The sequence below is a fragment of the Gadus macrocephalus genome, chromosome 12 (assembly GCF_031168955.1).
Source record: "Gadus macrocephalus chromosome 12, ASM3116895v1".
Lineage (NCBI taxonomy): Eukaryota > Metazoa > Chordata > Actinopteri > Gadiformes > Gadidae > Gadus > Gadus macrocephalus.
The window spans coordinates 6,507,230-6,534,729 of record NC_082393.1 but is presented as its reverse complement, the minus strand read 5'-3'; the positions used below and the strand labels follow the sequence as shown (position 1 = coordinate 6,534,729).

Below are 27,500 nucleotides of genomic sequence, written 5' to 3'. Positions count from 1 at the left end.
TGTTGTGGTTTTTATGTCTACAACAATGAACTTAGGAATTTTTTTTTTTTTTTTTTTTATACATAATGCACTTTCGATAGTTGATCATATCGATCTTTTCGGAGCGGCGGCGACATGAGCCTCCCATTGGACGGAGAAATACGTCCGTTCGTACGTTCTCGCACAATTTATGCAAATTAGCTATGCCCGAATATGGACTCGACGGAATGAAATATGGTTGAAGAGGCGAACATGGACGACCGAGGAGCGTAAAAAGAGTGGAGCGATAGTTTTTTTCTTCCTCGGGAAAGTGGATGCGTCGCAAAGGCGGTCGTTTCGGCTGCGAAACTTTGTGGATTAACTTGTTTTTTGTGGCTATACGCGCACACGAAGAGCTTGTAATGCTGTGAAGCTCAACTTTTGCGAAAAGGGCAGGGGGTCCCAACGCTATGCCGTGGGTAAGCAGCGGTAAAGGCAGGGAGAGCTCTGAGCTGCCGCTGCCCGCTGGCTGGGAGGAAGCCCGGGATTACGACGGCCGGGTGTTCTTTATCGATCACAACACTCGGCAGACCTCGTGGATAGACCCCAGAGATAGGTAAGAGGGTTGTTTGTGAGCCTTGCTGTTTCATCCGTGTGACAGTTAAAAGGGAACAAGCCCCTCGGCTTCCTTCCACTGAGGATCGGAGAGGGCGCAGGGGTGGACGTCGAAAACAACTGATGGTATTTTCCCCCGAACCAGGGTGAAATGGGTTCTCCCAAGTTTGATACATAGACTGATACAATGTTGCCACAACTTTTTGATGGAAATTGAAGCCATAAACGCGCAATCGGTGCGCAGGAATTTAAATCATTTTGCATCCACACCGCAAATACATTTCCATGTAAACACAGGATGTAAACATCTGTGATTACTACGTTTTTCTACCTCACTTATGTTCCTTACATTTGGGACGTTTTGTTACACACCTCTCATTTCAATTGAAATGACAATACACAAAGTTGTAGTCGACAGCATGTCTGGCACCTGGAGGTTGGAAGCGCTGAGAAAGACATCAGCTCTCACAATCAGTGAGATGAGATGTCACAGAATCAGGATAAACACACAGGCCTTTTAATCTATCTCATGATTGTGTTAAAAAACCTATACGCCTTAGATCCACACTTTTTTTTATCTTTCTCGAAAAGTTATTTGTTTTATAAATGTCGTCTGGTAACTTCCAAATAATTGGACCACATACTTCCATAATGCCATGGTCCATTTCACAACATGTCAATATTAAATTAGAAATATATTGTATATTTCTATACGTTCAATATATTGTCCGCCCTGTGAAATTCAAGGGGCATGTTTTTTTTTTTATCCATTATCATCTACTTTTTATTTTATTTCCCATGTCATTCCTTATGCCAGATATTGCATAAATATAGCCAGTGTTTAACATGGAGCACACACAGAACTCCAACTCCCAGGGTTCTTAGAGGAAGTATGTAAGGAATGCTGTGTGTGCCGCTGGGGAAGCTGTAGGGATGTGTTTCAGGTCCTCCGCGCTCAGCAGACTGCTGCAGATTACATGCAAGATTACAGCCTGCACTAGAACCCCATTGTGTGGCTCAGGAAACGCCCACATTGTGACAATTCGGAGGAAAACCTTGTTCTCATGGACATTTGAACAAAGACCACTAAGCAAGGGAAGAAATATTGGGGAAAATTAAAAAAAAAGTTATGACTGAGTCAGTGTTATGAGTGTGTTTTTGTTTTAAGTTTTTTTTTAATATTTTTTTAAGAAACTAAACTAAACTAGGGTGGAGTGATCATTCATTTAACACACCAGGATTCAGGACTTTGACAAGTTATTCAAGGAAATTCAATGGCCTAGGTTACTCTCAATGTTGAGCCTTGATTCCCAAACCAGCACACACGTCAACATTAAAACCATTTAAATTCTGTCGTATAGCGTTTCTGCCTCTTCCTACAGTAGTGTGGGATCTGGCGTTGGGTCGTCTCCAGAGTTCAGACTCCCGTGTTTTCTCCAGATTCTCCCAGCATGTGATACTACATCAATATTAATATTGTCTAGGGTGTCCTTAAACCATTAAACCTGCTCAGGGTTGGCTTCAAGTTCGTTAATAAACATAGCACCGCTCTGAGGGCCGCATTATAGCTTAAATGACAAGAAATTGACAAACGGCCATGATGAGGTGGTCGTCATCAAAACCCGCTACGCACGCTTTAGAGTTGTTGTTTTTTTATGATCACCATATGATAGTGAAATGAACAATAAGGAATGATTATCCACTAACCCAAGCAGGAACAAGAAACAAGAAGAAAGAGAATGAACCAACTGTTGATCTGACTAGACATGAATATGAATGAGAGAAAAAAACATAGTCCGTTTTTGTTGTTTCCTTGTAAATGTTGCCTATTAGAGAACAAAGAGAAAGAAAAAATCGTACTACACACCGGTCTTGTCTCCAACAGAACTTGCAGTACAGACTATTAGGGAGTGCACTGGGACATGTGTCACTGCCATCTAGACCAGAAGGACTTTGCCAACCCTCTATATACAATGCAATTGTATAACAACTCATAAAATACCCCATTGGCTAGAGGCAGGGGCATTGAGTCACTGACTGAAGGTAGTATGTTTCATCCCCAATCTCCAGATAGGCATCCTTGTGCAAGATGCTCTAACCCCTACCCGCTCCTTCAGGAAATATATCTACAATACAACTACAATCTAAGTTGCTTTGGATAAAGGTGTCTGGTAAATAAGTATATTATAGTTCGAGCAGGGTTGGCCCAGTACAAGTGGGGTTGTCCCAGTAGGACTTAATTGGCCCAGTAGGACCTTTTTGGCCCAGTAGAGCGGGGTTGGCGGCTGATTGGCGTCTTGTAGTGAAATGTGTGGCGGTCGTGTGAAAGCACTGAACATTCACCTGGGAAACCTGGCCAGCCTCCCTCATCCCAAACATCTCTCCGATTTCTGGTCTTTATATCCATTATAATTTAGAAATATTTGAGAAGGGGGGGGGGGGGGGGATGAAAACAGCAAAGAAGATGATTTCTTTCTTCTGCTGCATGTTGAATGGGAGACTCAAGTATATAGCTGCATATCATCAAGAGTTTGATGATATTTAATGTGATAGCTGGATGCATCTCTAACAAGAGTAAATGTGAGATCAGCATTAAATCATGTTTTTTTTTTTATGTGCGATGACTACATCTCTGAATACTTCTATGTCGGACTCCCCGCCAAGTCTAACAGAGTAATTTACGGCTTACAGACCAGAAAAGCCACAATTACAGAACTACAGCTGTCCCACAGCCACAACGTCGATGCATCCATAACGCACCAATTCCAAGCAAACGTGGACTGTAGAACCACCACAATGCTCAAGCAATAGCTGTGTGATGGGAAACGTGGACCTTATTACAAGACATAACTCAACCCATTATATTAATAACACGATGACACAGACCAGAACCCCACTTGCTTTTCAATCTACACGTCGTACTCCTTGAGTACTTTCACACTCGACGTGTTTCTAAACAGACCCGTATTGTAAGCAAGAGAGTCACTCTTGGAAAATACTTGGCCAGCCTCAAAGAGGCTCACTTGTATTCCATTAATAAAGGTCAGATAAATAGAAGCGAGAGCACTGCATCGACAAGTGCAGTGTTGCGGCGTGTTTCTCTGAGCAGGGGTCGGGGGCCAGAGGGATGACCGGCGGTCCTGCTGCTAAGCCATAATTGCTTTGTGAAGAGTTTTGTCAGCATGGAATGAGTGTCACACCATGCATGCCTACGCCAAGTCCAAGAGTGGCTCTGCTTTTAGAGGCCCCCCTAGCGGCTCTGCTGCTGCCGGGGACCCCCGAACGACTCTGCTATGGGGCCCCTGGCTGGCCCTTGTGCTAGCGGCCCCGGAACCGCTCTGCTGCTGCCCACCAAAGCGGCCCTTCTGCTAGTGATCCCCGGCAGCACCAGTGTGTGTGTGTGTGTGTGTGTGTGTGTGTGTGTGTGTGTGTGTGTGTGTGTGTGTGTGTGTGTGTGTGTGTGTGTGTGTGTGTGTGTGTGTGTGTGTGTGTGTGTGTGTGTGTGTGTGTGTGTGTGTGTGTGTGGATCGATCAATCATCTCTATATCTACCTCTCATTAGCTCTGTTATGCAACAGACCCAGCCACCCTGCAGCTGGGTGACGGACGGGGGGGGGGGGGGGGGGACTCTTTATACTCGCTCACAAAGCACATCAAATTCAATTATTCTGGAGCGGTGTTTCCAGCGTTGAGAGGGGGGTCTACTCTCCCCCTCCACCACCTCCACCCCCCCATGTTTTATTATGATGGCGGCTCTTTTGGTTCGGGGACGTATGGAAATCCCGCTATTGTGTGGCCCCGGTGTCATTCTTCTGTGTGTGTTCTCTGCCGGCGTGTTTTCGCCGGCGGACAATGCACTTGTTTGTTTCTTTTGAATTTGGCTGCTCGTTCCTAGCAGAACAATGTTTAGTGCTCATGTTTAGCACTCATGTTTATCGGCCCGCTCTTTGTTATGAAGTTTGTATGCTACAAATCATACTAATTTTCCTCAGCAGTTTGAGTTGAGCCAATAATAATGGTGCTGGCGATGGAGTCTGCTGGCGGCTATCAGAGTTCCCCCCCAACTGCTCTTAACAGTTTTTCTCAAATGTTTGTCACCAGGGATTTTCTGCCATTTCCTCGGCTAACACCGCTGTGTAAAACATTTCAGAAGTTGACATACAAAACCAAACTGAAACGGCCAGCTCATTGTCCATATGATGATCTTTTGTCATGTGCATTATGTCAAGAATGCCACCGTGGCAGGATATGCTCAAGACTCACCGAGTTGACATGGCCCTGTGTGCGTGCGTGTGTTCGATGGAGTGTGCACTAGCTGCGTTTCACCCCTTTAAAAAAACCAAAAAAAAAACGCATATTGTGTAACGTACCAAAATGATGCATTACAGAATTCAGTGTTGAGGCAGCGTTATTTCATCTCCCCCTACACGGAAAAACTCAACGTCTGGCTGTTTCAACCGTTTCACAATGGGGCCACTCCCTAGGGTGGGGGGGCCCAGTATGGAGGGCCCCTCCCCAGGCTATATGTGTGGCGGGATGGGGATGGCCCACCCTGGCTCTAGCTTCTAATAGCGGCCCTATTTCCATGGGATTGTGGACACGGTGGGACGGGTGAGCGTCTGCGTGCTGTGAGCCGGCCCCGGGCCAGCTGGTCGGGACCCTGACACCCGGCACCACTCCCAGACACACGGCGCATAAATTACATTCCTCCCAAAGTTGTTTTCACGTTTCCTTTTTAACTCGGAACGGAATTTTTAGACCCGACACTTGTGGCCTTTTTAGCCTTTAAGGCTGTTCTCCCCCCCCCCCCCCCAGCCCCCCAACCCCCCCTTAACCCCTCTAAAACTCGCCCCCGGTCGCTGGGAGAGAGGGGAGGGCTGGGAGAGAGCTGGAAGGGAGGGGAGGACTGGCAGAGTGGGGAGAGCTGGGAGGGCTGGGGAAAGTGTGGGGGGGAGGGCTGGGAGAGAGGGAGGGCTTGGGGGGGGGGGGGGGGAAGAGAGAGAGAGGCAGAGCTGGGAAAGAGGGGAGGGTTGGGATTCGAAGCATGCTCCTTCGTGCGGCGCGTGAGAGCTTAGAGGAGGCGGCCGAGGAATGAGGAATTCTTTGTTGTTGCTTCATCTCTGACATGGCCGGGGTCGCCGTCAGCCGCATCCCTCCACTTCCTGCTCGTCATCGTTTGGTCCCGTCACCGCCACGCTCGAGCATCGTCTAGACCCTCCAGCCCTCGGAATATTGTTAAAGAACATTCAGGAGTCGTAGTCAATTGTTTTAATGATCGGAGGATTAAGTCTGGTTTTATTGAGAACAAAACGACGTTGAATGCATCATTATTTCCCAGTGATGGAGGCATGTGAAGCTATCTTTCTGGAGACCTTTCTGGGTTGTTCAAGGTTGTCCTGTCAGGTAGCAATTGTTCCAAAATACACAAGCAGGAACGGTTGATTTAAGGTTTAAGGTTATGTAGGACTGTTTACAGGGATCCACCAGTTGTAACCTCAATACAGCTGCCTAATTAAAACGACATTGGCTTGCTGATGAAGTGATTCAAATCAATTCTGATGGTTTATCACACAAAAGTCGACATGCAAGTATAGTCGCAGCAGGAGTTGCTTTTTCAGAAACCCCAATGTCTTCACTTTCTGTATCGACGTGCCGATCATAGTAAAGCTGTGGAGGTGAACCTCCGGTCCACACGCAGAGCATCAGAGAGCCACGCTGTGACTGAAGCGTACCGTCCACCAGGGAATATTATTTTTAGCGTGCGATGAGAATGCAGGGATAGAGAGGCGCTTGTTTTTACGCATCTTAATTTGCGACGGGAATGCGGCGTGGGTCTTTGTTAAGAGATGTGACCGGACCCGGGTTCACAGGCCCAGACTCCTGTTTCACATACCGGCCCGTCGCAACGCCGTCGCCGGGCAGAAATGCCCTCCAGGGGACAACCAAAGACAGTCCGGATTATTATAGAATTAGCAAATGTCTTTTACAACTAAATATATTTCGCTGGGGAAGTTGTCACACACTCCCCGGGCCCTGAAGTAATTCCCGGCCACCCTTGTTGAGCGCAGCTGTGAGGGTTTCAAATAGTTCTCCATCTTTTTCCTTATCTATTTCAGCCTCCCAGGCTTCCGTCTGGTCTGAACGATTGATGAGGGCCCTTTCGTCTGAATTAATTTATCAAACGCTCTCATAGAACAAAGGGCAGTACTCAAAGTATTGAATGAGGACTACTCCAATACTGATTAGTTTCTATTAGCTGATGGTATAGGTTTTGGATCAATTAAATGTTGATATTTGTCTTTGATTGGTATACATTCTCCATTGCAGTGTTTGTGTTTTTAACAGAAAAGCAGAGCAAAGAGTTGCTTTGTGTGTCTGAGGTGGTTGATATCTGTGTATTGACATGTTCTCTGACACCCCGTCTTAGCACGTAAGCGTCAGCCATGGCCACATTGAGTCATCCCTGCTCCATCTGACTGCTGGTCCTTGGAAACCGCTTCCTGCTCTCTGGGCCTCCTCCAAGCAGTCCTGTTCTGCTTGATGGACAAGTTAAAAAGTGTTATAACGTATTAATACATTCTTACACAAAGTGAACATTTTACCAAACCGTACAGCCCATGTACACACTATATTGAAATCGTTCTCTTGTGGGGTTCAGGGAGGGTATGTATGTCAAGTATGTGTGTCATGTAGGGTCACCTGCGGTGTCCCCTGCATCTCCTCCTCCGTGCTGCGAGGTCGGGCCTACAGCCGGCTGAGCCACTACTTTGCTAAACCCCCCCCCCACCCCCATGGTTGCTGTCACAAGACCACGTAATGAAGAAAACATTCACAAACATTCACTCTCCAGAGCCGTGTTACTACGAATAGTGGTCCTCCGTAACACACACATCCTGTACTTTCTGACGCAAGAAAGAACCCTCTTGTGGCGGTGTTGTTCAAAATGGCTGCTGCATTAACCCTCATCAAAAAAGCGGTCAAATCAGACTCTGATTGGCTTGTTACTAGTGGAGGAGGAGAGGGGTCCGTTCAGTGTTTGTACAGTTGTACTCCTGCTCCCTCTACTGATCTGAATTGGACTCATTGTTGTTGTTTTTTTACGAGAGTTAAGTTAAAATTGTTAAACCCATTATTGACACAAACTCAACTGTAAACACAGGAATGTCTATTTGCACTTGTTTAAGGGGGGGGGGGGGGGGGGGGGGGGGATGACTTGTCGGTGTGTGTCAACATTTGTTCAAAGTTTTTCTTTTCAGTAATTCTGACAGTTGAGTCGTGCGTGCGGGCCGCCGTGTTTACTCGCTGTCCGGGTTCGAGTCATGTGGTTAACGCGCGAGCCTGTCGGACGCACGCCGTCTGCACGCATCGCCGTTTAAGAAACGGCAGAACAAACAAGAAAGCCCCCTGATTGACATTATGTTCATATCTTCATCAAAATACACTGACAAACCACAGGCAAGCACGCGCATGTTCTCAGTGTAGATGACATCGTTTCTCTGCATTGCTTTCATTCTGTTCTGTCTCTAATGGCACTGTTGTACTCAGACACCTGTGTCCCAGAAGGAGTATTGAACACCGTTCAATACCCCAGAAGGATTATTGAACACAGCTGAATATCCTAGAAGGAGTATTGTACACAGCTCAATATCCCAGAAGGAGTATTGAGACCAGCTCAATATCCCAAATAATATTTTGGGACCAAGGGTTGATTCTAGTGTCGCAGGCAAATGGATGGAATTTTCTTTCCCACGTTGCATGAGAAAAGGTTATATTGGTCATCAGACGAAGGAAGGTTTAGTTATGAGTTTGGTGTGTTTGGGGCTCTCAAGGAATGCAATGTATCATGGGGGCATTGAAGAGGCGAGCGGGGTCATTTTGAAGCGGTTATTCCACGTTGTGTTTACAGTCATCAGCCGGACATTTGGTGGGTTATCGTCCTCCTCCTCATACCAGCGGCTGTGGGAGCAGATTCTTCAAATCTCTCGGCTGCGGTTCGGAGCAGACGCCACTGAACATCCATCATAAAGAGCGAGACGTGCACGTGTCTTATCTGACACATGTGCACTAAACCTAAACATAAGCGTCTTAGAGTTAGAGTACCATATTAAGCGCTATATAAATTTCATTTATTATTATTATTATTAAACCTATGTCCTACAATAGTGATTTATGACTAACCAAGCAAAAACAAAACATTCCATAAAATATCGGTAAATGTTGGGTTGAAGTCCTTAGGCCTTTGTGATTAATCCACACGTATTAATTCAGGAATTCCTTAAATCACGTGACAATGTTTGATCTAATAATAATGATAATCATCAAAATAAAATGGTTGAATTGGTTCCTTAAGTGGCTTAAAGTATAGTATGTTGTGATTGGAATGGGAGAGATCCGACTGAAAGTGTTTTTAAGTATAGATATATTCCAGAGGTTGCGTAGTCCATCATATTGTGTTAAATAACTTAAAATAATCAATCATCTGTTTTAAAAAAAGCCAGTTGATGCCCAACGGTTAAAAGACTGGAGATGGTTTGAGCTTGATGTTCATATATATGTAATATCTATGTCTGGAAGTGGGCTCCAACGTAAAATGGAGGCGAGCAGGAAAGACACTTTGTCTGTGTTCTTCCTCTGGAATGCTGTGAAGAAGAATGCCTTCGCTGCTCATTGTGTGCATACCTAGCCAGGATAAGCACTGTCTGCATTGTGGCCATTCTGTGGCAGGAGGGGTCACCGCCCGTGGCCATTTTGTTTTCAGTTGAGTTATAGTCATCGTCAGTAACAATCCACGAGCTGTCAACGAAAAATGTAAAAAAATATGGAAGCCATGTTGCTCCATCCCGGGACACTAGTGTTTCAATTCAATTCAACTTTATTTCGCCATGTATACAGATACTAGGAATTTGATTTGGTCTTCTCCATGCAGGCAACACACAGGGCGATCATTTAGAAAAGTGACATGTCAGCCCTGTGTTGCTGTGGCTTTTATCATTACGCATGACAAGTTTAGTGGACTGGGGGAAAGGGATGATTTGTGAAGTTGGAAAGATTGCCTTAATCTGTTTACCCTGCGTTGTCACACTTGGCCCAAGTGAAGCCGTTAACTCGGTACGAGATAAATGAGTGGCCATTAAATCAAAATACATTTTAAACAACATGACATGACATTTGTTATGTACCACTTAGCGATTCACACTCGGCGATAAGCACAGCCATCTGTCAGCCTTAATAGGGTGTTTGGGTGTAAACTACAATTATAATTCACAAAGTAACTCAATTTGACAGACTGGGTATGTCACTGGATATGTAACTTCGCACCCATTAAATATCTAATTTACTTAATATGTCAAACCGATATGCCTCTTCAAAGAAAATGTCCCTTAACTTAAAATGAAGAGCTGTACCTGAATGAACAAATTCAATAATACACTATTTTAGTCTTTCAAAGTGTTCCAATGACAGCCGTCAATACTTAGAATCATTTGTCATTGTCATTTGTCATTTGTCTATATATCCACCTGAAGACCTTTTTGAGAGAGCAGCTGTATTCCCACCTAAAGCACAGCGCAGTGTACGACAAAATACTGTCTTCACGCTTTGTGGTTTTTCAAGAAATTCTCAGGATTTTTGAGATGCCAGCATTTTTTTTTTCATCTCCACACTCGAACCAGTGAGATTTATTTTCTGAGGGAGAGTTTGAACATTCTGTCGACCAGAACATTACCATTTTGGTTTTTCACTATTCATCCTTGTCACTACTATATTAGAGAGCGTTGGAGTATGTGTTTATTTTTATGGAATACGTTTATGTGTGGGTGTCAAGAGTTGTCTAGTTTTTACTTGCAAAACCCTTCATCACAGTTAGTCTCAAAGGGCTTCACAGGACACAGTGAACACACACCCTAACCCTAAGCACTAAAGGACTTAAAGGAAAAACTTCCCAAACTCAGAGGGAAGAAACCTTCAGAGGGAACCAGAAAGAGAGTTCCCTCCTTTCAGGAACGCTAGACTAGGAGTACGATAGGTGCTGAATGCACAGATGTAAAATGGTTTCCCTACATAATCTAGTATTTCCAGATATTTCTGTACAATGAGATGCAGGTAGTGGTGTGTTATCTGGAAGACGCTCTAGGTGGTAATGATGATGTCTTGGGGCTGTCATAATGATGGTGTGATGTTGTCGTGTCTCTGCAGGATCACCAAGCCGCTGACGTTTGCAGACTGCGTGGGCGATGAGCTTCCTCTGGGCTGGGAGGTGGTGTACGACCAGCAGGTGGGCCTGTACTACATCGACCACATCAACAGTGAGTTCCACCCTCTCATGTCCTCTCCCATGTCCTCTCCCATGCCCTCTCCCATGCCCTCTCCCATGGCCTCTCCCATGTCCTCTCCCATCTCCCCTCCCATGTCCTCTCCCATGTCCTCTCCCATCTCCTTTCCTATCTCCTCCACTTTGTCCTTCTCCTCTCTCCTCTGCCGTATAATCTCCTCTCCTGACGCCTCCCCTTTCTCCCATCTCATCCCATCTCCTCTCCTATTTCCTCTCCTAACTCATCTCCTATGTCCTCTCCCATCTCTCCTCACCTGACTCCTCCCCTATCTCCCATCAGCTTCTTTCCTCTCCACTCTGTCTTCCTCCATCTCCTCCACCCTATCTCCTTCAACTCATCTCCCTCCTCTCCTACGTCCTCGGCTGCCTCCTTAAATTTAGCAAACACCATGCAGCTCTTTTCATAACTGTATCTCAACAAATATACATTGAATATACAATAAATATGATATTCCAGCAAACATTTAATCATTAAGGATAGACGCAAATATATACAGCAATAAGAAATGAAAGCAACGTAAATGAAGACCTAGTATTTTGAGTCTCGCAGGCATCACACAGTTGCCATACCTTACCATACTTGCACAATTGATTTCTAATGCTCAACACCACTACACATAGCATCTCATCATTAAACAAGAATTCTACCAAACTTACACTGACTAGAGAAATCCATTGTGTCCGCGACCCAGACCCGAGACGCCCAGTGGGGCTGACCAGACAGTTTGGTCCCGGCCCGCGTTCCTTAACGGTGTGTCAGCGCTGAACCCAGCAGCTTCTGAATCATCTCCGCTCTCCTTCCCCTCCAGCACGCTGACCTCATCATCTCCCTGCGCTCTCGTCACGGAGTGGACTGTACTTAGAAGTCCCACACACACACACACACACACACACACACACACACACACACACACACACACACACACACACACACACACACACACACACACACACACACACACACACACACACACACACACACACACACACACACACACACACAGACAGCTGTGTCGTTAGCATCCACCCGAGTCGTGCGTAATGGGTGCACGCGGTTAGCCCCGTGGGTGCTGTAGCTCATGCTGGTTTAGGTGACAATGGTTGTTGTGTAACAGGGGTAGGATTGTGTGGTTGGTGAGCGTTCGTCTCCCTAGCTTAAAGGTGCTGGGTTCGATCCCCTAATGTCCACAGATCAAATCTGTAGGCATGCTTGACCAAGATGGTCCCTAATGGCTACCTGCTCCTTAAATCTCGAATGCCGTGTCCAGCCCCTACCTACTCCTGTATCTGAATTCACTTTAAATCTCTTTCGATTAATGGGTCGGCTAAATGGCAAACCAATACTGAACATGAATCAATACTGTGTAAAATACCATGGGTAGTAATTAACAAAAAAACACTGTTGGCACGCTACTGGGGTTCTTGTTGTTTTAAGGGAGTGTTAGCATAGTTAGCTCTGATGTATGTGATTACGTTGGGAGTAGCACCGTTTATTCATGACTATGGGAAACATGTTCTTCTAAAGAGGAAGTGGGAAGGGCTGGGGCTCCACACTTCCTGTTCCCGTGTGCCGTGCTCTGACCTCCTCCCCAGCTGGAGTCCCCTTCTCTGGGGAGGATTTCAGGTCCAGGCCTCCTGGAGCAATATGTGATCAAATGTGGACGTTTGTCTTTTAATTGTTTCGAATTGTGGTTTTGAAAAGCATAAATGTTGCTTTTTTTTACATACAAACCACGGCAATGACGAGAGCACCAAGAAACCCATAAACAAACAGTAATGATAAAAAAAAAAGATCCCTATCAATGCATACCCAATCATTGCATCGTCAATCATCACACCACACCACACAACCTGGTGACCTTAAAGGCTCAGGCGTGATCGCAGCGACCCGGGTTTGATTCCTCATCCGTGGTCCTATGCTGCATGTCTTCCCCTCTTCCTCCCATACCTCCCCGTCTACCTCACTCTATCATAAAGCAAAGAAGGCAAAAAAAAATCGTATTCTCAACCCACGCCCCCGTCCGGACCTTCTCTCCCACTTACCTCCTCCTGGCTCATCACGGCCATTGTATCTCTCTCTCTCCCCTCGTTGTTGTTTTTGCGTGTTTTTCCCCGCCGCCAAGAGACCACCCAGATAGAGAACCCTCGCACGCAATGGCGGCAGGAGCAGGAGCGCATGCTGAAGGAGTACCTGGTGGTGGCGGAGGAGGCGCTGCAGGCCAAGAAGGAGATGTACCAGGTGAAGCAGCAGCGGCTGCAGCTGGCCCAGCAGGAGATGCTGCTCCTCCGGGAGATGAACCAGGAGGAGGAGGTGCAGGAGGAGGAGGAGGAGGAGGAGGACGGACACTCCCTCGCCAGTGGTAATGCAAGCTTTTTCGTTTTTCGTCAATCAGGCTGTACAGTACATGTACACACAAAGTCACACTCTATACATCTGCGTGTGTTATACACACGCAGATTTCATCCACTCAACACTGTACCCACAATCTCATTATACACACACTCGAATGTGTGTACACACAAACATGCACACACACACACACACACACACACACATAAACACATGGTCTTGTTAGCTATAGCATGTTGGGCTGTTTCTATCTCGCCTGTACATAACTCAGCCCAACAGATGAAAGTCGGAGTGTGTGTGTGTGTGTGTGTGTGTGTGTGTGTGTGTGTGTGTGTGTGTGTGTGTGTGTGTGTGTGTGTGTGTGTGTGTGTGTGTGTGTGTGTGTGTGTGTGTGTGTGTGTGTGTGTGTGTGTGTGTGTGCGTGCAAGACTCCACGCAGGTGTCTTTATCTCAGAAACACACACCTCCAACAGGACTGGTCGGGTTTCAGAGCTGCAACCCTCACTTCAAAAGACCCCTCTCTCTCTCTCTCTCTCTCTCTCTCTCTCTCTCTCTCTCTCTCTTCTCTCATTTCACTCACCCTCAATGGTTAACACCCCCGCCCCCGTTCTCCCGGTCCAGCCCCCACTACACCCCACATCAATCCCACCCTACTAACACAGCCCCGCCCGGCTGACCTCCGACCCTCTCTAACCATCGGCCAAACAGCCTATACACAGGAGGCGTCAATCTGACTCCACTTCCTTCTTTCTTTGGACCAAATGTTGTTGGACACACAAACGCACGCGCGCTCCCACGCACACGCCAAAGTGTAGCAGTGGTTTGAGCTGATTGTCTCCCTGTCTCTGCGCAGCTCTTTCTGGCTCGTCCTCTAATGTGAAGTACGACCCCGACCGGATCAAGGTGGAGATCGCCTGCAGGCGGGAGCGGGTGAGTCCTCCTTCGCCCTGAACAATAGATCTGGGCATCAGAGACGGTGTGTGGGGCCTCTGACTGCACTCCGGCAGAGGACGTGTGGGGGGGCAGCTAGGGTGTGGTGCCTACACAGGATACGCTGACCGTGGAGTGGGGGCCCCCTGACGACGAGGATGGAATCATCATCGTCGCCGTAGCGACGCTGTGGGGTCACGAAGAGGCTAGGTCAACAATTAGCCACCATGTTGTTTTGGGATGGTGGGGGGGGGGGGGGGGCAGAGGGGTGTGCCCTCGCACGTAAAATGTCTGTTCTGTTTTCCCCAGAACACAAGCAATGAAACACCGAAGGTTACTTAAAGAATTATGATGATGATAAAACTAGAACCTCCTTGTATAACTAGAAGGCATCAATGGCGACTGCTTGAGACCTCAAGCTATTGTGTAGGTCTAGAGACCCATAACGTTGTGTAGGTCTAGACCCAGAACGTTGTGTAGGTCTAGACCCAGAAGGTTGTGTAGGTCTATACCCAGAAGGTTGTGTAGGTCTAGACCCAGAACGTTGTGTAGGTCTAGACCCAGAACGTTGTGTAGGTCTAGACCCAGAAGGTTGTGTAGGTCTAGACCCAGAAGGTTGTGTAGGTCTAGACCCAGAACGTTGTGTAGGTCTAGACCCAGAAGGTGGTCTAGGTCTAGACCTAGAACGTTGTGTAGGTCTAGACCAGAAAGTTGTCTAGGTCTACACCTTGAACGTTGTGTAGGTCTAGACCCAGAACGTTGTGTAGGTCTAGACCCAAAGCATTGTGTAGGTCTAGACTCAGGACATTGTGTAGTGAGTTTCTGGTATAAAACCAGGGCGACCTTGTAGGTTCTTGTTCTGGTGGAGACCCAGAACCATTGTGTAGGTCTAGACCCAGAACGAGGTCTATGTTTAGCCCCAGAACCAGCCAGTGTTTCCCCCTGGGGTGAATAGTCATGAGGCGGCGGTTTGTGCTGCCGGGTGAGGAGAGACGGCCATTGTGTGCTCCGTGCTGACATTGCTCTCTCTCTCCTTCACCCCTCTCTCTCTCTCTCTCTCCAACATCTCTCTCTCCCTAACCAATTTTGCTCTCGCTCTTTCTCTCTTTATGTCTCTGTCTGTCTGTCTGTCTGTCTGTCTGTCTGTCTGTCTGTCTGTCTGTCTGTCTGTCTGTCTGTCTGTCCCTCTCTCTCTCTCTGTCTCTGTCTCTGTCGCTCTCTGTCTCTCTCGCTCTCTCTCTGGCTATCTCTGTCTCTCTGTCTCTCTGTCTCTGTCTCTGTCTCTGTCTCTGTCTCTGTCTCTGTCTCTGTCTCTGTCTCTCTGTCCCCCTCTCTCTGTCTCTGCCTCTGTCTCTGTCTCTGTCTCTGTCTCTGTCCCTCTCTCTCTGTCTCTGTCTCTCTGTCTCTCTGTCTCTGTCTCTGTCTCTGTCCCTCTCTCTGTCTCTGTCTCTGTCTCTGTCTCTCTGTCTCTGTCTCTGTCTCTCTGTCTCTGTCTCTGTCTCTGTCTCTGTCTCTGTCTCTCCAGCTCTGCAGGCTAAAGCAGGAACTAGCCCAGATGAAGCAGGAGCTCCACTACAACCAGATGGGCGTGGAGACCCTGCAGGAGTAAGTCATAAGTTTTGTAGTGAGTGAGTGAGAGAGTGAGTGACCCTGTGGAGCCCACCCTTCCTCTTCTTCCTCCCCAGTACACTGACCTCACCCCCGCAGGTTCCCACCCACGGACACCAACACACACTCTCACAGTCACATACCCATACACACCCTCTCTCTCTGTCTGTCTTCATCTCTCTTTCCCTCATCCTCCTCATCCTCACTCCACTCAGCTTATACCTGCCGGTCGGTTCAACCCCTTGCCCTCATTTTACAACCAGGGTTTATTCCGGCTATTTACATATGAAACGAATGTGTCTTGGCACGAAGGAACTCACACAAACTGTAGTAGACAGGCCATAAACAAGCAGCACAAACATTAGTATTCAGTTAAAAATGAAGATTGGAGTCGTACTGAAGTACTTGGATAGCCCTTAAAACTGGATAGAGAACCTGAGTCATGTTATATTAGTAGGTTTTTTATGGAGGGTGATAAAAACAAGAACATAACTAGGAGTGACTCTTTCCAGAAACATTTCCCAACTTATGTTGTGCTCTGGGCTTCAGTTTAATATAATTGAATCATGTAATTGAATCTTATAACGAAGGTGTAATCTTTACAGCCGTACAGCAAATCAGTAAATAAAATAAACATAACTTTCGAAAAATTTATTTATAAAAATTGTAGGGCTACGTTTCTATAAATAAACAGAACTAAATACTATCCCCCACCACTGATTTCACAGTAGCTATGTGTCTCTGAAGATACAGAAAGGGTAGTGTTTGAGGAGGGGAGGTTTGGAGGAGACGAGGATGTGAGGAGACGAGTGGTTGAGGAGATGAGAGGAGACTTTGAAGAGGGAGAAGAGGGAGTTTGAGGAGAGGTGAGGATCTAGGTTTAGGAGAGGACAGGGCGAGAGCGTTTGAGGAGGAGGAGGAGAGGATGTGGAGTGGAGGGGAGAGAGGAGAAGAGAAGAGAGGAGAGCGTTTGGAGAGAGGAGAGCAAAAGGATTTCGAGGAGAGCAGAGAATTTTTTTTCAGCGGAAACGTGGGGACTCCACCCCAGGAAGAGGATGCCCAGAGCCGTGGCCCGGACAGGAAGTAGCTGTGTGGAGGGGGGGGGGGAGGGGGTGCATTCCTCTGCTCTTCCTGAGTCCTGGCCACTGGCTCTTATCTGCTAGATAATACACAGCCCTCCGTTCCCAGAATAGCCAGCACAACACACTGCTTGCAGAAAACACCGATTGATCCTTGACTGTGACTGTGTGTGTGTGTGTGTGTTTACACCTAGTCCTGAATGTTTGTTGTGGTTCACGCAGCGGTAGGGAGCCGAGGACGCTATTCTTTTCGAAGAGTTTCGACAGTTCGAATAACTTCTATTGTTTGAATAGTTGATATTGTCCGAAGAAGTTTCTATTGTTCAAATAGTTTCTATTGTTTCCTCAGCTGATGTTGCCAATATGGCCGCTCGTTTCCCCTCCGCGCCGCCCCGCAGGGAGCCCAAAGAACCCCCCCCCCCCCCCCCCCCCCCCCCCCCCCGCTCCCCTCAGCCCTACTGCTGATGCCAATGCATTCTATATACATACATACATACATACATACATACATACATACATACATACATACATACATACATACATACATACATACATACATACTATGTATGTAGGCTTATTTATAAGCCTTCATGTATGAATATATGTGTCTCAAATCTAATATATGGCTACATACGCGTCTATGGATATAAATGATGCGTGTAGGAATATAAAGATATATCATTCTGTATATATGTATCTTTAAAGTGGTAAATATACACAAACAGCCAGAGGTACTGGAGCCACTGAGCAGAGCCCAGGGCCTGCCAGCAGAAGGGGGCCGCGGGGGGACAAAGCACTGCTTGTTTAGGGGCGGCCAGGCCCCTGGGCAGCAGAACAGTACCTGCTGTTGAAGAGGGAGAGGGCTGTGGTGGGGCCAGAACCACATGCCAAGGCTAGGTCCAAGGCATGCAGGGCCTTAGCAGCACCCAGTCTTCGTCGTCGTCGTCCTCCTCCTCCTCTTCCTCTTCCTCTTCCTCCTCCTCCTCCTCTTCCTCACATACGCACACACCTTCAAGGCCAGGGGTCCCGGGAGCCCCTTTAAGCACCCCTACAGACTTAAAACCCTCCTTAAGTTGGGTGAATTTGGAGTCCTATTAGGCGAATGGATTGTAGTTGGTAACGGCAAGCTATGATAATGTAGTTTGCTATAGTTCCCTGTGTTGGCGGGTGAGGTAAAAAAACACAAGCTAGTTTGTTTATTTGTAGTCCTCTCTTTCTGGAGCATTTCTGTTAGCCAGGGAGAGCTAGCACTCGGCTATGGCTGGCTACGTTGAACGGCTAGCTCACGTTTCACTTCCCAACTATTTTGGCCTTTGCAACTGGGCCTTTAAAAAAAAAAAAAAAAAAAAAAAGACTCACGTGAGAACAGATTAAGATAAATGTTTACCCTGGCCTAACTGTCGACATAACTTAACTTAATGTTTCTTGATGCCGTTCGTGGAAACAGTGATTTCAGAAATCATGAAGTTAGTGGCCCTCCTGCTATGAGCATATGACTTAATTTATTGAAATCGACCGACCATGACTTGATACTGATGCGTTTCCCAATGAAAACATTTCCCCTTCAAGACACGGCCCGGCCTCTGGTAAGGAAGGAGCGAGGTCATCTCTAACTTGAGTTATTATAATGAGGTGTCAGAAGAGGGGGGGGTTGACGCACAGACTATAATTAGGAGGTGGTGAGTGTCTTAATGTCCAGTGAGATGATGAAGCATCGCATACTGTACCTCCTTCTGAATGAAAATTTAAACTCATTTCATTCACTCAATGTTCCCTTACTAGACTAACAACATACATTCACGTACACGAGAGTGCACACACACACAGTGAAATCACTTTTTAGGATGCAGTGTATATTTGCAAAAATAATATTATTTTTGATCACTTGATATTTGTAAATATGTTCCCTTTTATGAGGGTTATTTTGAAGGGATATTTTTTGATTATTAACATAAATGCCCCCTAAATTTACAGATAATCGGTTTAAGTTCTGAATCCCAAAGTGTGTGTGTGTGTGTGTGTGTGTGTGTGTGTGTGTGTGTGTGTGTGTGTGTGTGTGTGTGTGTGTGTGTGTGTGTGTGTGTGTGTGTGTGTGTGTGTGTGTGTGTGTGTGTGTTTACCCCAACCGATTCGGTTGGTTGGGGTAAAAGTGTCTGCTGAATGATTAAGCATGGTTTATTCCTTGTGTTTGCCAGGATTGACAGGAAGATGTCCAGCAGTCAGACCAACTACAAGCTGGACGAGGCGCAGGCCATCTTCAACGAGCTGCGCAGCATCAAGAAGGCCATCAGCACGGGCGAGAAGGAGAGGCAGGACCTCATCCAGGTAGGCTCCTCCCATACCTGTAGGCTCCTCCCATACCTGTAGACTTCATCCAGGTAGGCTCCTCAAACACAAATTTCAGGGACTGTATTTCACCTGCAGAGTGATGATGCTGTAATGTTGACTATTTGTCTGTCTACAATGTCAACTATAATGCCCGATTAGTAAAATGCGTATAGTATTTGGTATGCCACAAACAATTCAGTGTTGTTGGTCCATTATCAGCCATGTTAAAGCACCGTTGTATATATGTCAATACCATCGATACATTCCAAAACAAAGGCGTGGTTCTGTGTACCTGAAAAGAAAACAGTGGCGACATGATTTTACAATCAATCCAGATTTGAGGGAGAGTGTGGTTACTTATTCACTTGTATTTCAGGGCTGCTGCTAAACAGCCAAAAGCCAATGTTTTCGAGCAAAATTTAATGTTTGAGAGCCTTTTCAAAACCCTCAAAACCCTCGCTTAAATCCGTGTTCATATACCGGTAACATAATTTCTTTATTGTTGCGCAGTAATGAACTCTCTCCCTTTTCTTGTGTTCCTCTCAACCAATCAGAGCCTTGCTAAACTGACGCTGAACTTCCATAGCAACACATCGCTAGGGGATGAGTCGGTGAGCGCTGCGGGCGACTTGGCCAATCAGCTGCAGTTCTGCGAGACGGGCTGCCAGACGGAATACCTGGGAGAGGTAGGCTGCCCTCCAACCCCCAGGGGGTCAACGGCCCCACTGGCTAGAGGCACTTCTGCTGGGCTCGTTGCTGCGGTGCACTGCCCTCAGCCTGGTCCTCATCCAGACCTTAACCACACCAAAGCTACCCTTATTCCTAGCTCTAACCGTTGTATGCAAACTTGCCCATATACCCTAACTTTAACCATCTTTAGACTAATACCTGTCCGACTTATCCATTTTTATTTAATATCCAAAACTGAAGCTTTTCCAAAGCATCATCAGAATAAATACCTGAGCAGTCTTGCAGACCTCAAAATGAATGTCGCCCAACGCTATGAAAACAGCTGATAAACAAGTCACTGGGTTGCTAGGTGACGCTTGATGGCACTTGATGGATTGCTAGCTCAAGACATTTTTTGCGTTCTCTTGCAAGTCGCGACAGGGTGGAATGAGAAGCATGAAGAAATGTTTGAGGATAATTCAAGATGTTATATGAGTCTGTTAACATGAATTTTACTGTGCCAAATAAAGTTTAAGAGGGTGCTGGAATTTATGAATTAATTCTAAACGAATCTTGGTGACTGCTTTATTATTTTATAGCAGCAGGGACTAGCATAGGACAACATGCTACTATTATAAAACCTTCCAAATGTTGACACGGTTGTTGTGATTTAACCTCCACTCCATCAATCTCTGATGCCAGTTTTTATGTGTGTTTGTGTGTGTTTAAACTCTTACGGTGCTTTGACCCTTAAAATGGTCAAATTAAATTCAAGAGTTACATGACCACTCAACCAGTGCAGGGGGAATTTTCTTACGGTCGACGCAAACCAAACATAACAGAAAAGTAGAAGCCGATATGTAACTCAATATATATATATATATATATATATATATATATATATATATATATATATATAAATAAAGTGAATATTGGCGATCGTGGTTATCAAGCTAAAGGTCGGACATTGCCCTGTCATTTAATCTCCTCTTCTCTTCCAGTACGGTTCAGATTCCTCTCCGTTGGTGGACAAAGTGAAGCTCAACTGGCAGTATGAAGAGGCCAAGAAGAAGTAAGTATCCTGACTCACCAACCTAGAGCTAACACAGTTTGAGTTAGCAGAGAACTAGCACAGTTTGAGTTAGCCCCTTTCCCCTTCCAGTAAAGGAGACGTAACACACACACAGAACATACACTCACACACATGCACACATAACATGTACACACAAACACGTGTGCACTCATAACATGTACGCACACATAATATGCAAACAGGCAACATGTACACCACAACATGCACAAATATAACATTCACACAGAAAAAATGCACACACAACATACACAAAGACACCCACGCACAAAATATACAAACAAAATGCACGCCAACACAAAAAGCAGACGCACACAACATGTAGACACAAAACATACACAAACAAAATGCACAAACACACACACACCATGTAAACACACAACATGCACAAAAAAAAATCACAAACACAACATGCACACACATCACAGCACATATCACACACAAAACATGCAGTCTGCCATGAAATAACCAAGTATGCATTATGTTGGCCATGACATGTGAAATGGGACTTTTCCCGAAGTGCGTGTGTTGAGGACGGCAGGGTGTTCATGTTGCTATGCTGACTGCTAGAATGCCAACTATGAGATCAGAGTTGATGGAGAGAGGGAGAGAGCAGGACCTGTGGAAACTTCTGTGTTCCGCCTCTGAGTCACAGTCTGAACTCAAACACATAAACATCGTTTAATTTGATCCTTGGACCCGGTCTCAGGCCGGGGTGGTGCTGGCCTCACTGAGGTCCTCAGAAGGCACCTGTAGGGCTATGTTTTGGGAGTCTTGCCAAACGGGTGGAACAGTACTGCCCTCCTACACTTTTCTGCTAGCCGCCAGTGCTGTAGAATGTATAAATACATAATAGTGTATTAGAGTATAATATCGAGCTGTGTGCGAGCAAATGTAGGTGAATGTAAAGGGCGTCTTATTCAGCAAATGAAACACTATAAAATATATAATAAGATAATGTACATCTAGGACAGATGGTATAATGTATTTGATAATGTACATGTAGGATAGATGGTATAATATGATAATGCACATGCAGGATGGATTGTATAATTTATGATATGATAATGTACATGAAGGATAGATGGTATAATATGATGATGTACGTGTAGGATAGATGGTATAATATATAATATGATAATTTATAATGATAGATGGTATAATATCTCATTATATAATGTTCATGAAGGATAGATGGTTATGATAATATGATAATTTACATGTAGGATAGATGGTATAATATATAATATGATAATGTACATGTAGGATAGATGGTATAATATCTGATATTATAATGTTCATGAAGGATAGATGGTTATGATGATGTACGGTCTTAAATCTCATATGATACGGTCATGTAGGATAGATTGTATGATAATGTCCATGTACGTTAGGCTAGCTGGTATACCACCTTGTGTGTTCCTGCCAGGGTGCAGAGCATCCAGCAGCAGCTGGCCCAGCTGGAGGGGGAGAGCTGGTCGGGCCAGGCCGAGGCGGAGCGCGACCGGGGCTTCATGCAGCTGGTCCGCGAGAAGGAGGCGCTCCTCCAGGAGATCACGCTGCTCGGCCAGCAGCCGCAGCCCGCCGACGCCTCCCTGCAGCTGGAGGAGGAGCGCCGGAGGCTGGAGGAGGAGGTGCAGCGGGCCCACACCTCCCAGAACCAGGGGGCCAACCAGAGGTACGAGGGGAGGTGGGTAGAGAGGAGGAGGAGGGGGGGGGGGGAGAGGGAGGAGGAGGAGGAGGAGGAAGGGGGGGGGAGGGAGGAGGAGGAGGAGGGGGGGGGAGAGGGAGGAGGAGGAGGAGGAGGAAGGGGGGGGAGGGAGGAGGAGGAGGAGGAGGAGGGGGGGGGAGAGGGAGGAGGAGGAGGAGGGGGGGAGGGAGAGGGTAGAGGAAGAGGAGGAAGAGAAGGAGGGGGATGAGGAAGAAGATGAGAGTGAGGAGGAGGAGTGGGTAGAGGAAGAGGAGAAGAGGGAGGAGGAAGAGAAGGAGGGGGATGAGGAAGAAGATGAGAGTGAGGAGGAGGAGAGGGATGAAGAGGTTAGTGTGGAGGAGGAGGAGGAGAAAGAGAGGGAGGTGGATAGAAGGAAGGAGAGGGAAAGGGGTGAGGAGAAGGTGCCGTCGGGGATCCTTTCGGTCAATATTTGATGTTATTGGTCAATAAGGTTGTGGAAGTCATCACAGAGCGCCCCCGAGGCAAACATCAATGGATTTTGTGGTTTAGTGTACCAATGTTTTTTGGAACTTGAAACCCAGCGGTTTACAGATATGGGTCACAAATGGCTAGGATTTGTATTGTAGGTTGGTTATGAAAGTGTTTGGTGTGGTGGAGTAGGTTTTTTACATCATATACCTGTATGTGTCCCGGTAGGATCCTCCTACAGGAGAAGAGGAACATCCTACTGAGACAGCTGGAGGAGGCCACGCGGCTCACCACCTACCTGCACTCCCAGCTCAAGAGGTGTCTGCCTGTCTGCCTGTCTGCCTGTCTGCCTGTCTGCCTGTCTGCCTGTCTGCCTGTCCGTCTGCCTGTCCGTCTGCCTGTCCGTCTGCCTGTCTGTCTGTCTGTCTGTCTGTCTGTCTGTCTGTCTGTCTGTCTGTCTGTCTGTGCGTGTGCACCCTGTGGTTAATGCCCACTGCTAGTTATACTTTGCGTGGCATGCACTGTCGCTGTGTGACTCAGATAATAGGCGTACCGTAATGTCCACCCTGTCCTCTATGATTGACTAATGGCATGCTTCCACACCAAAAAATTCCACACGCTACATTATCATTATTTGACTTTGTTATTGTGCATTTCTAGTATATGTGTTTTATTAAATACACTATATTACTGGGGTTGTTTTGTCCTTCTACAGCACTGGTACTATTGTTTTAATCTGGTTCAATGATCGTATTGCATTCCTGTAGGACTAGTGTTGGTGTACTTCTCTTGGAGTGCGCCATACAATATACATATTAGAATTGTTGTTTTCTTGTATTCGTCGAGTACTGATGTCCACCTACTACCACTCTCCCTCCCACTCCCCTTCCCCCTCCTCCCCCCTCCCCCTCCTCCTCCTCCTCCCCCCCCTCCCCCTCCTCCTCCCCCCCAGCCTATCGGCCAGCTCCCTGACCGTGTCGTCCAGCAGCAGCCGGGGGTCTCTGGCGTCCAGCCGGGGGTCTCTGGCGTCCAGCCGCGGCTCGCTGAGCTCCATCAGCTTCAGCGACATCTACGGCGTGCCGCAGTACGAGCGCCACGACGACGCCCACGAGCCCCACCCCCGCTACCTGCTGCCCGCCGACGTCCTCGCCGCCGCCGCCCGGGACGGCGCCGGCGAGGCCGTGGCCCCGCCCCCGCAGGGCAAGCCCAAGCGCTCGCAGGACACGCCCCACTCGCTCGCCTCGCTCTCCTCCCGCTCCTCGCTGTCTTCGCTGTCCCCGCCCAGCTCGCCGCTGGACACGCCCCACGCGGCGGTGGCGGCGGCTGCCGTGGCGGTGGCGGCGGGGGGGGCGGGGTCTCAGGACTGCCCCCTGGCCCAGATGACGGAGGAGTACCTGGAGCTGGCGGGGCGCTGTCTGTTGGAGGGCCGGCGGGGCCAGCAAGCCCCGCCCCTCCCGGAGGAGACGGGCGCCGCACCGAGAGACGCCGGGCATCAGGGGGCGTTCACCTCCGCAGGCGAGTGACCTTACGACCTCTGACCCCTCGGTGACCTGAGAGACGGCCTGCCGTGTTCGCTGAGCAAGGCACTGGCTGTAAAAAAACAAGACTACTCCTTGGAATTAATACAGAATTAATCATTTATAAATGAAATGCCAACATTAAACATTAAAGTTCAACACACTTTTCAACCGTCTTTTACGTTAGGGATAGGGTTAGTGTTGTCAATCTACTGAATCACCTGGTGTGGTATGCTGACCTGTTTTGGTGTGTGTGTGTGTGTGTGTGTGTGTGTGTGTGTGTGTGTGTGTGTGTGTGTGTGTGTGTGTGTGTGTGTGTGTGTGTGTGTGTGTGTGTGTGTGTGTGTGTGTGTGTGTGTGTGTGTCCCCAGGAGTCACCCTGAGGTGCAACAGCGCCAACCGTAGCGGGCGGCGTGCGCGTCGCGTGTCTGCAGGCCCCTCGGAGGACGCTCTGGCCACGGACAGCGGCGTGTTCGAGGCCTGGGGCCGGAGGTGAGGCGAGCCCCACCCCCTCTTCCTGTCTTTGTGTCTCTCTCCGCCTCTCACTTGATTTCAATACAGAAGAGCTTGATTATAATCAAATTCTTCTTTCGGTCTCTCTTTCGCTGTCACTGGTTCCTTCTCTCTCTCTCTCTCTCCTCTCTCCCCTCCCTCCATCTCTCCTCCCAATTTGTTTCTCCAATCCATCTCTCCTCCCAGTTTTTTTCACCACGTCCCTCTGACCCGCATTTCTATAGCACTGGCTCCATCTAGTGGCAGAGGAGGAAAGAACACTTGATGACATAGTCGAGACGGCTCACATGGGCCCTGCTTTAAACGTCCCTTTTTATATCGGGAGTTGAGAGTGGTTGTGAGATAGATTGTGAGAGCTTTTCTCGGTCTAAACAGGCAGGAACAACCGAGAAGGATGTTCCTGCCTGAAGGAGACAACCGAGAAGGAGACAAGCGTTTGCATATCCACCTCCGGAGATGAACCATGGCGTTTTCAAAAATCAGAAGATCTGTGTGCACAAGGGCATATGAAGGGGGATCTCTGGTGAATTTAACCCTACATGTAAACAGACTTAGACAGTTGTGAGAGAGCTGCGTCTTTTTTTAAATGCCTGTTACAAGGGTAATTCAAGAATGGTTGTAGAATCTATTTGTATCTTGTAAACAGGGCCATGGCCTCTCTGTTTCAGAATCCAGTAGTTTATCTGACCTACGGTAACAATGTGGTGAAATACAAGTCAGTCAGTCATTCAGTTAAGATAGCAGTCAGTCAGCTATCATTCCAGTCAGTGATTTAATATTGAGTTTAAATGTGAGTAGAACATTTCAAATGTGAGCCGGCGAGTTCAAACACTTTAAGTTGAAATGTAAGACAGTGAGCCGAACTTTGAATGAGTGAGTTCATCATATCAACAATAGTCCTTGTGGTGTAAGTAAGTGAGGTTTTACGTGTGCTCCTATAGGACGGAGGAGTCTGAGGAGCTGGCCTACATGAAGGAGCTGGCGTCTGTGAGCGAGCCGGTCCAGATCCATCTGGGAGTGCTGTGAGTACAGGACCCTCAGCACTGACACTAGCAGACCCAGACACCAGACCGGTGTTACTGACACTCGCCTCTCTACCTCTGAACAGCATCTCTGTGTCTCCTTTCAATTCAAAGATTTCAACGGCTTGGAAGATATACAATTACATAAGCCAAAGCATATATGCATAGTAAAATAAGCTTCTTATCGATAATAATCAAAAGATTACAAAGACTGACTTACAAGACTGTTTACATTTACTGGTAATGGTACACATTTTGATTGTAAGTGTTAACATCTTAATTTCTCTCGGCCACTCTGTCTTTGCCTCTCTCTCGCTCTCTCTCCTCTCCCTCGTTCGTTCTCTCTCTCTTTTTCCCCATGTCTCTCTCCCTCTCACCATGCGTCCCAGGTACGACTCGACCTCTCAGAGTCTCCTGTTACATCTCCTGCAGCTGAAGAATCTCAACAAGTCCACAGTGCGAGACGGACACAAAGTGTGAGTGTCGAGGGAGAATGGTGTAAACACTGTCTTATGGCTCTGTCACTCTTACCACTTCCTGCATTCTCAATCGGAAGTCCTTTTTACATCTACATCGTGACATCTATCAGAGGCCCTTATTAAAAGCTTAGAAGTGAGGCAGCGAATCAAAGGAATCAAAGCACAGAATCACATTGGCGGCTGCTACACAAATTCTACTTTAGGTGCTACATGAGCAAATCTACTTATGAGAAGTCACTTTTGATAAAAGCATCTGCTTAATGTACATGTAAGCAATGTACGCCGTCTTTCTGGGGGGATTTTCTTTAACAAGATGCCCAAACCTCTACCTTAATTTAATTACATATAAATTAATAAATAACCGTATATACTGTAAGTCACTGTAACTTTGGATTAAATTGTCCGCTCAATGTCTTAATGTCTGGATGTAAACGACCACATCCATCTTTTGGCCTCGCCCCAGCTGGGGTTGACCTGAGACCTGGGGTTTGTCAGTCGGAGCCCCATGCCGCTGCGGGCCTCAGAGAACCGTCCCATGTGTATGACCTGATGTTATCCTTGGGGGGGGCAGATACGTGAAGGTGCACCTGGTCCCGGTGGACGCCGGCCGGACCTGCTGTGCCTTCTACTGCTGCAAGGCCCTGGAGCCCACGCCACACGTCACCTTCAACGAGGGCTTCCGCATCCCCGTGGCGACCGCCGCGCTGGCGCCCTGCGCCCTCCAACTCTCGCTCTGCTCGCTCGGAGCGCAGGCCCACGAGGAGCTGCTGGTAGGCCGGGCTTTGTCCCCTACTCCGTCCACCCCCCCCCCACTTCCGCTTTTACCCCCCTAGGGCCTTGTGTGTCTGTATCACCGTCTTTCAGTTCAATTCT

General features: G+C 47.3%; 2 protein-coding genes across 2 annotated transcripts in view; one reads left to right on the top strand and one right to left on the bottom strand.

The window, feature by feature from the left end:
* The first annotated feature begins 161 nt into the window (after positions 1-161).
* Positions 162-27,500, top strand: part of wwc3 (WWC family member 3) — a 34,951-nt gene continuing 7,612 nt past the window's right edge. The window contains exons 1-15 of the mRNA XM_060067687.1: positions 162-574; positions 10,767-10,876; positions 13,026-13,262; positions 14,106-14,182; positions 15,708-15,787; positions 19,065-19,194; positions 19,752-19,883; positions 20,868-20,938; positions 22,386-22,634; positions 23,325-23,414; positions 24,049-24,611; positions 24,985-25,105; positions 26,068-26,148; positions 26,538-26,624; positions 27,199-27,397. Of these exons, the coding sequence (XP_059923670.1) occupies positions 429-574; positions 10,767-10,876; positions 13,026-13,262; positions 14,106-14,182; positions 15,708-15,787; positions 19,065-19,194; positions 19,752-19,883; positions 20,868-20,938; positions 22,386-22,634; positions 23,325-23,414; positions 24,049-24,611; positions 24,985-25,105; positions 26,068-26,148; positions 26,538-26,624; positions 27,199-27,397 (2,373 nt within the window). The 5' untranslated portion in view covers positions 162-428. The remainder of the gene's footprint in view (positions 575-10,766; positions 10,877-13,025; positions 13,263-14,105; positions 14,183-15,707; positions 15,788-19,064; positions 19,195-19,751; positions 19,884-20,867; positions 20,939-22,385; positions 22,635-23,324; positions 23,415-24,048; positions 24,612-24,984; positions 25,106-26,067; positions 26,149-26,537; positions 26,625-27,198; positions 27,398-27,500) is intronic.
* The window catches only part of tmem45a (transmembrane protein 45a), a 58,588-nt gene continuing 39,621 nt past the window's right edge, over positions 8,534-27,500 (bottom strand). The window contains exon 6 of the transcript XR_009528472.1: positions 8,534-8,543. The gene's annotated coding sequence lies outside the window, so the exon portion shown is untranslated. The remainder of the gene's footprint in view (positions 8,544-27,500) is intronic.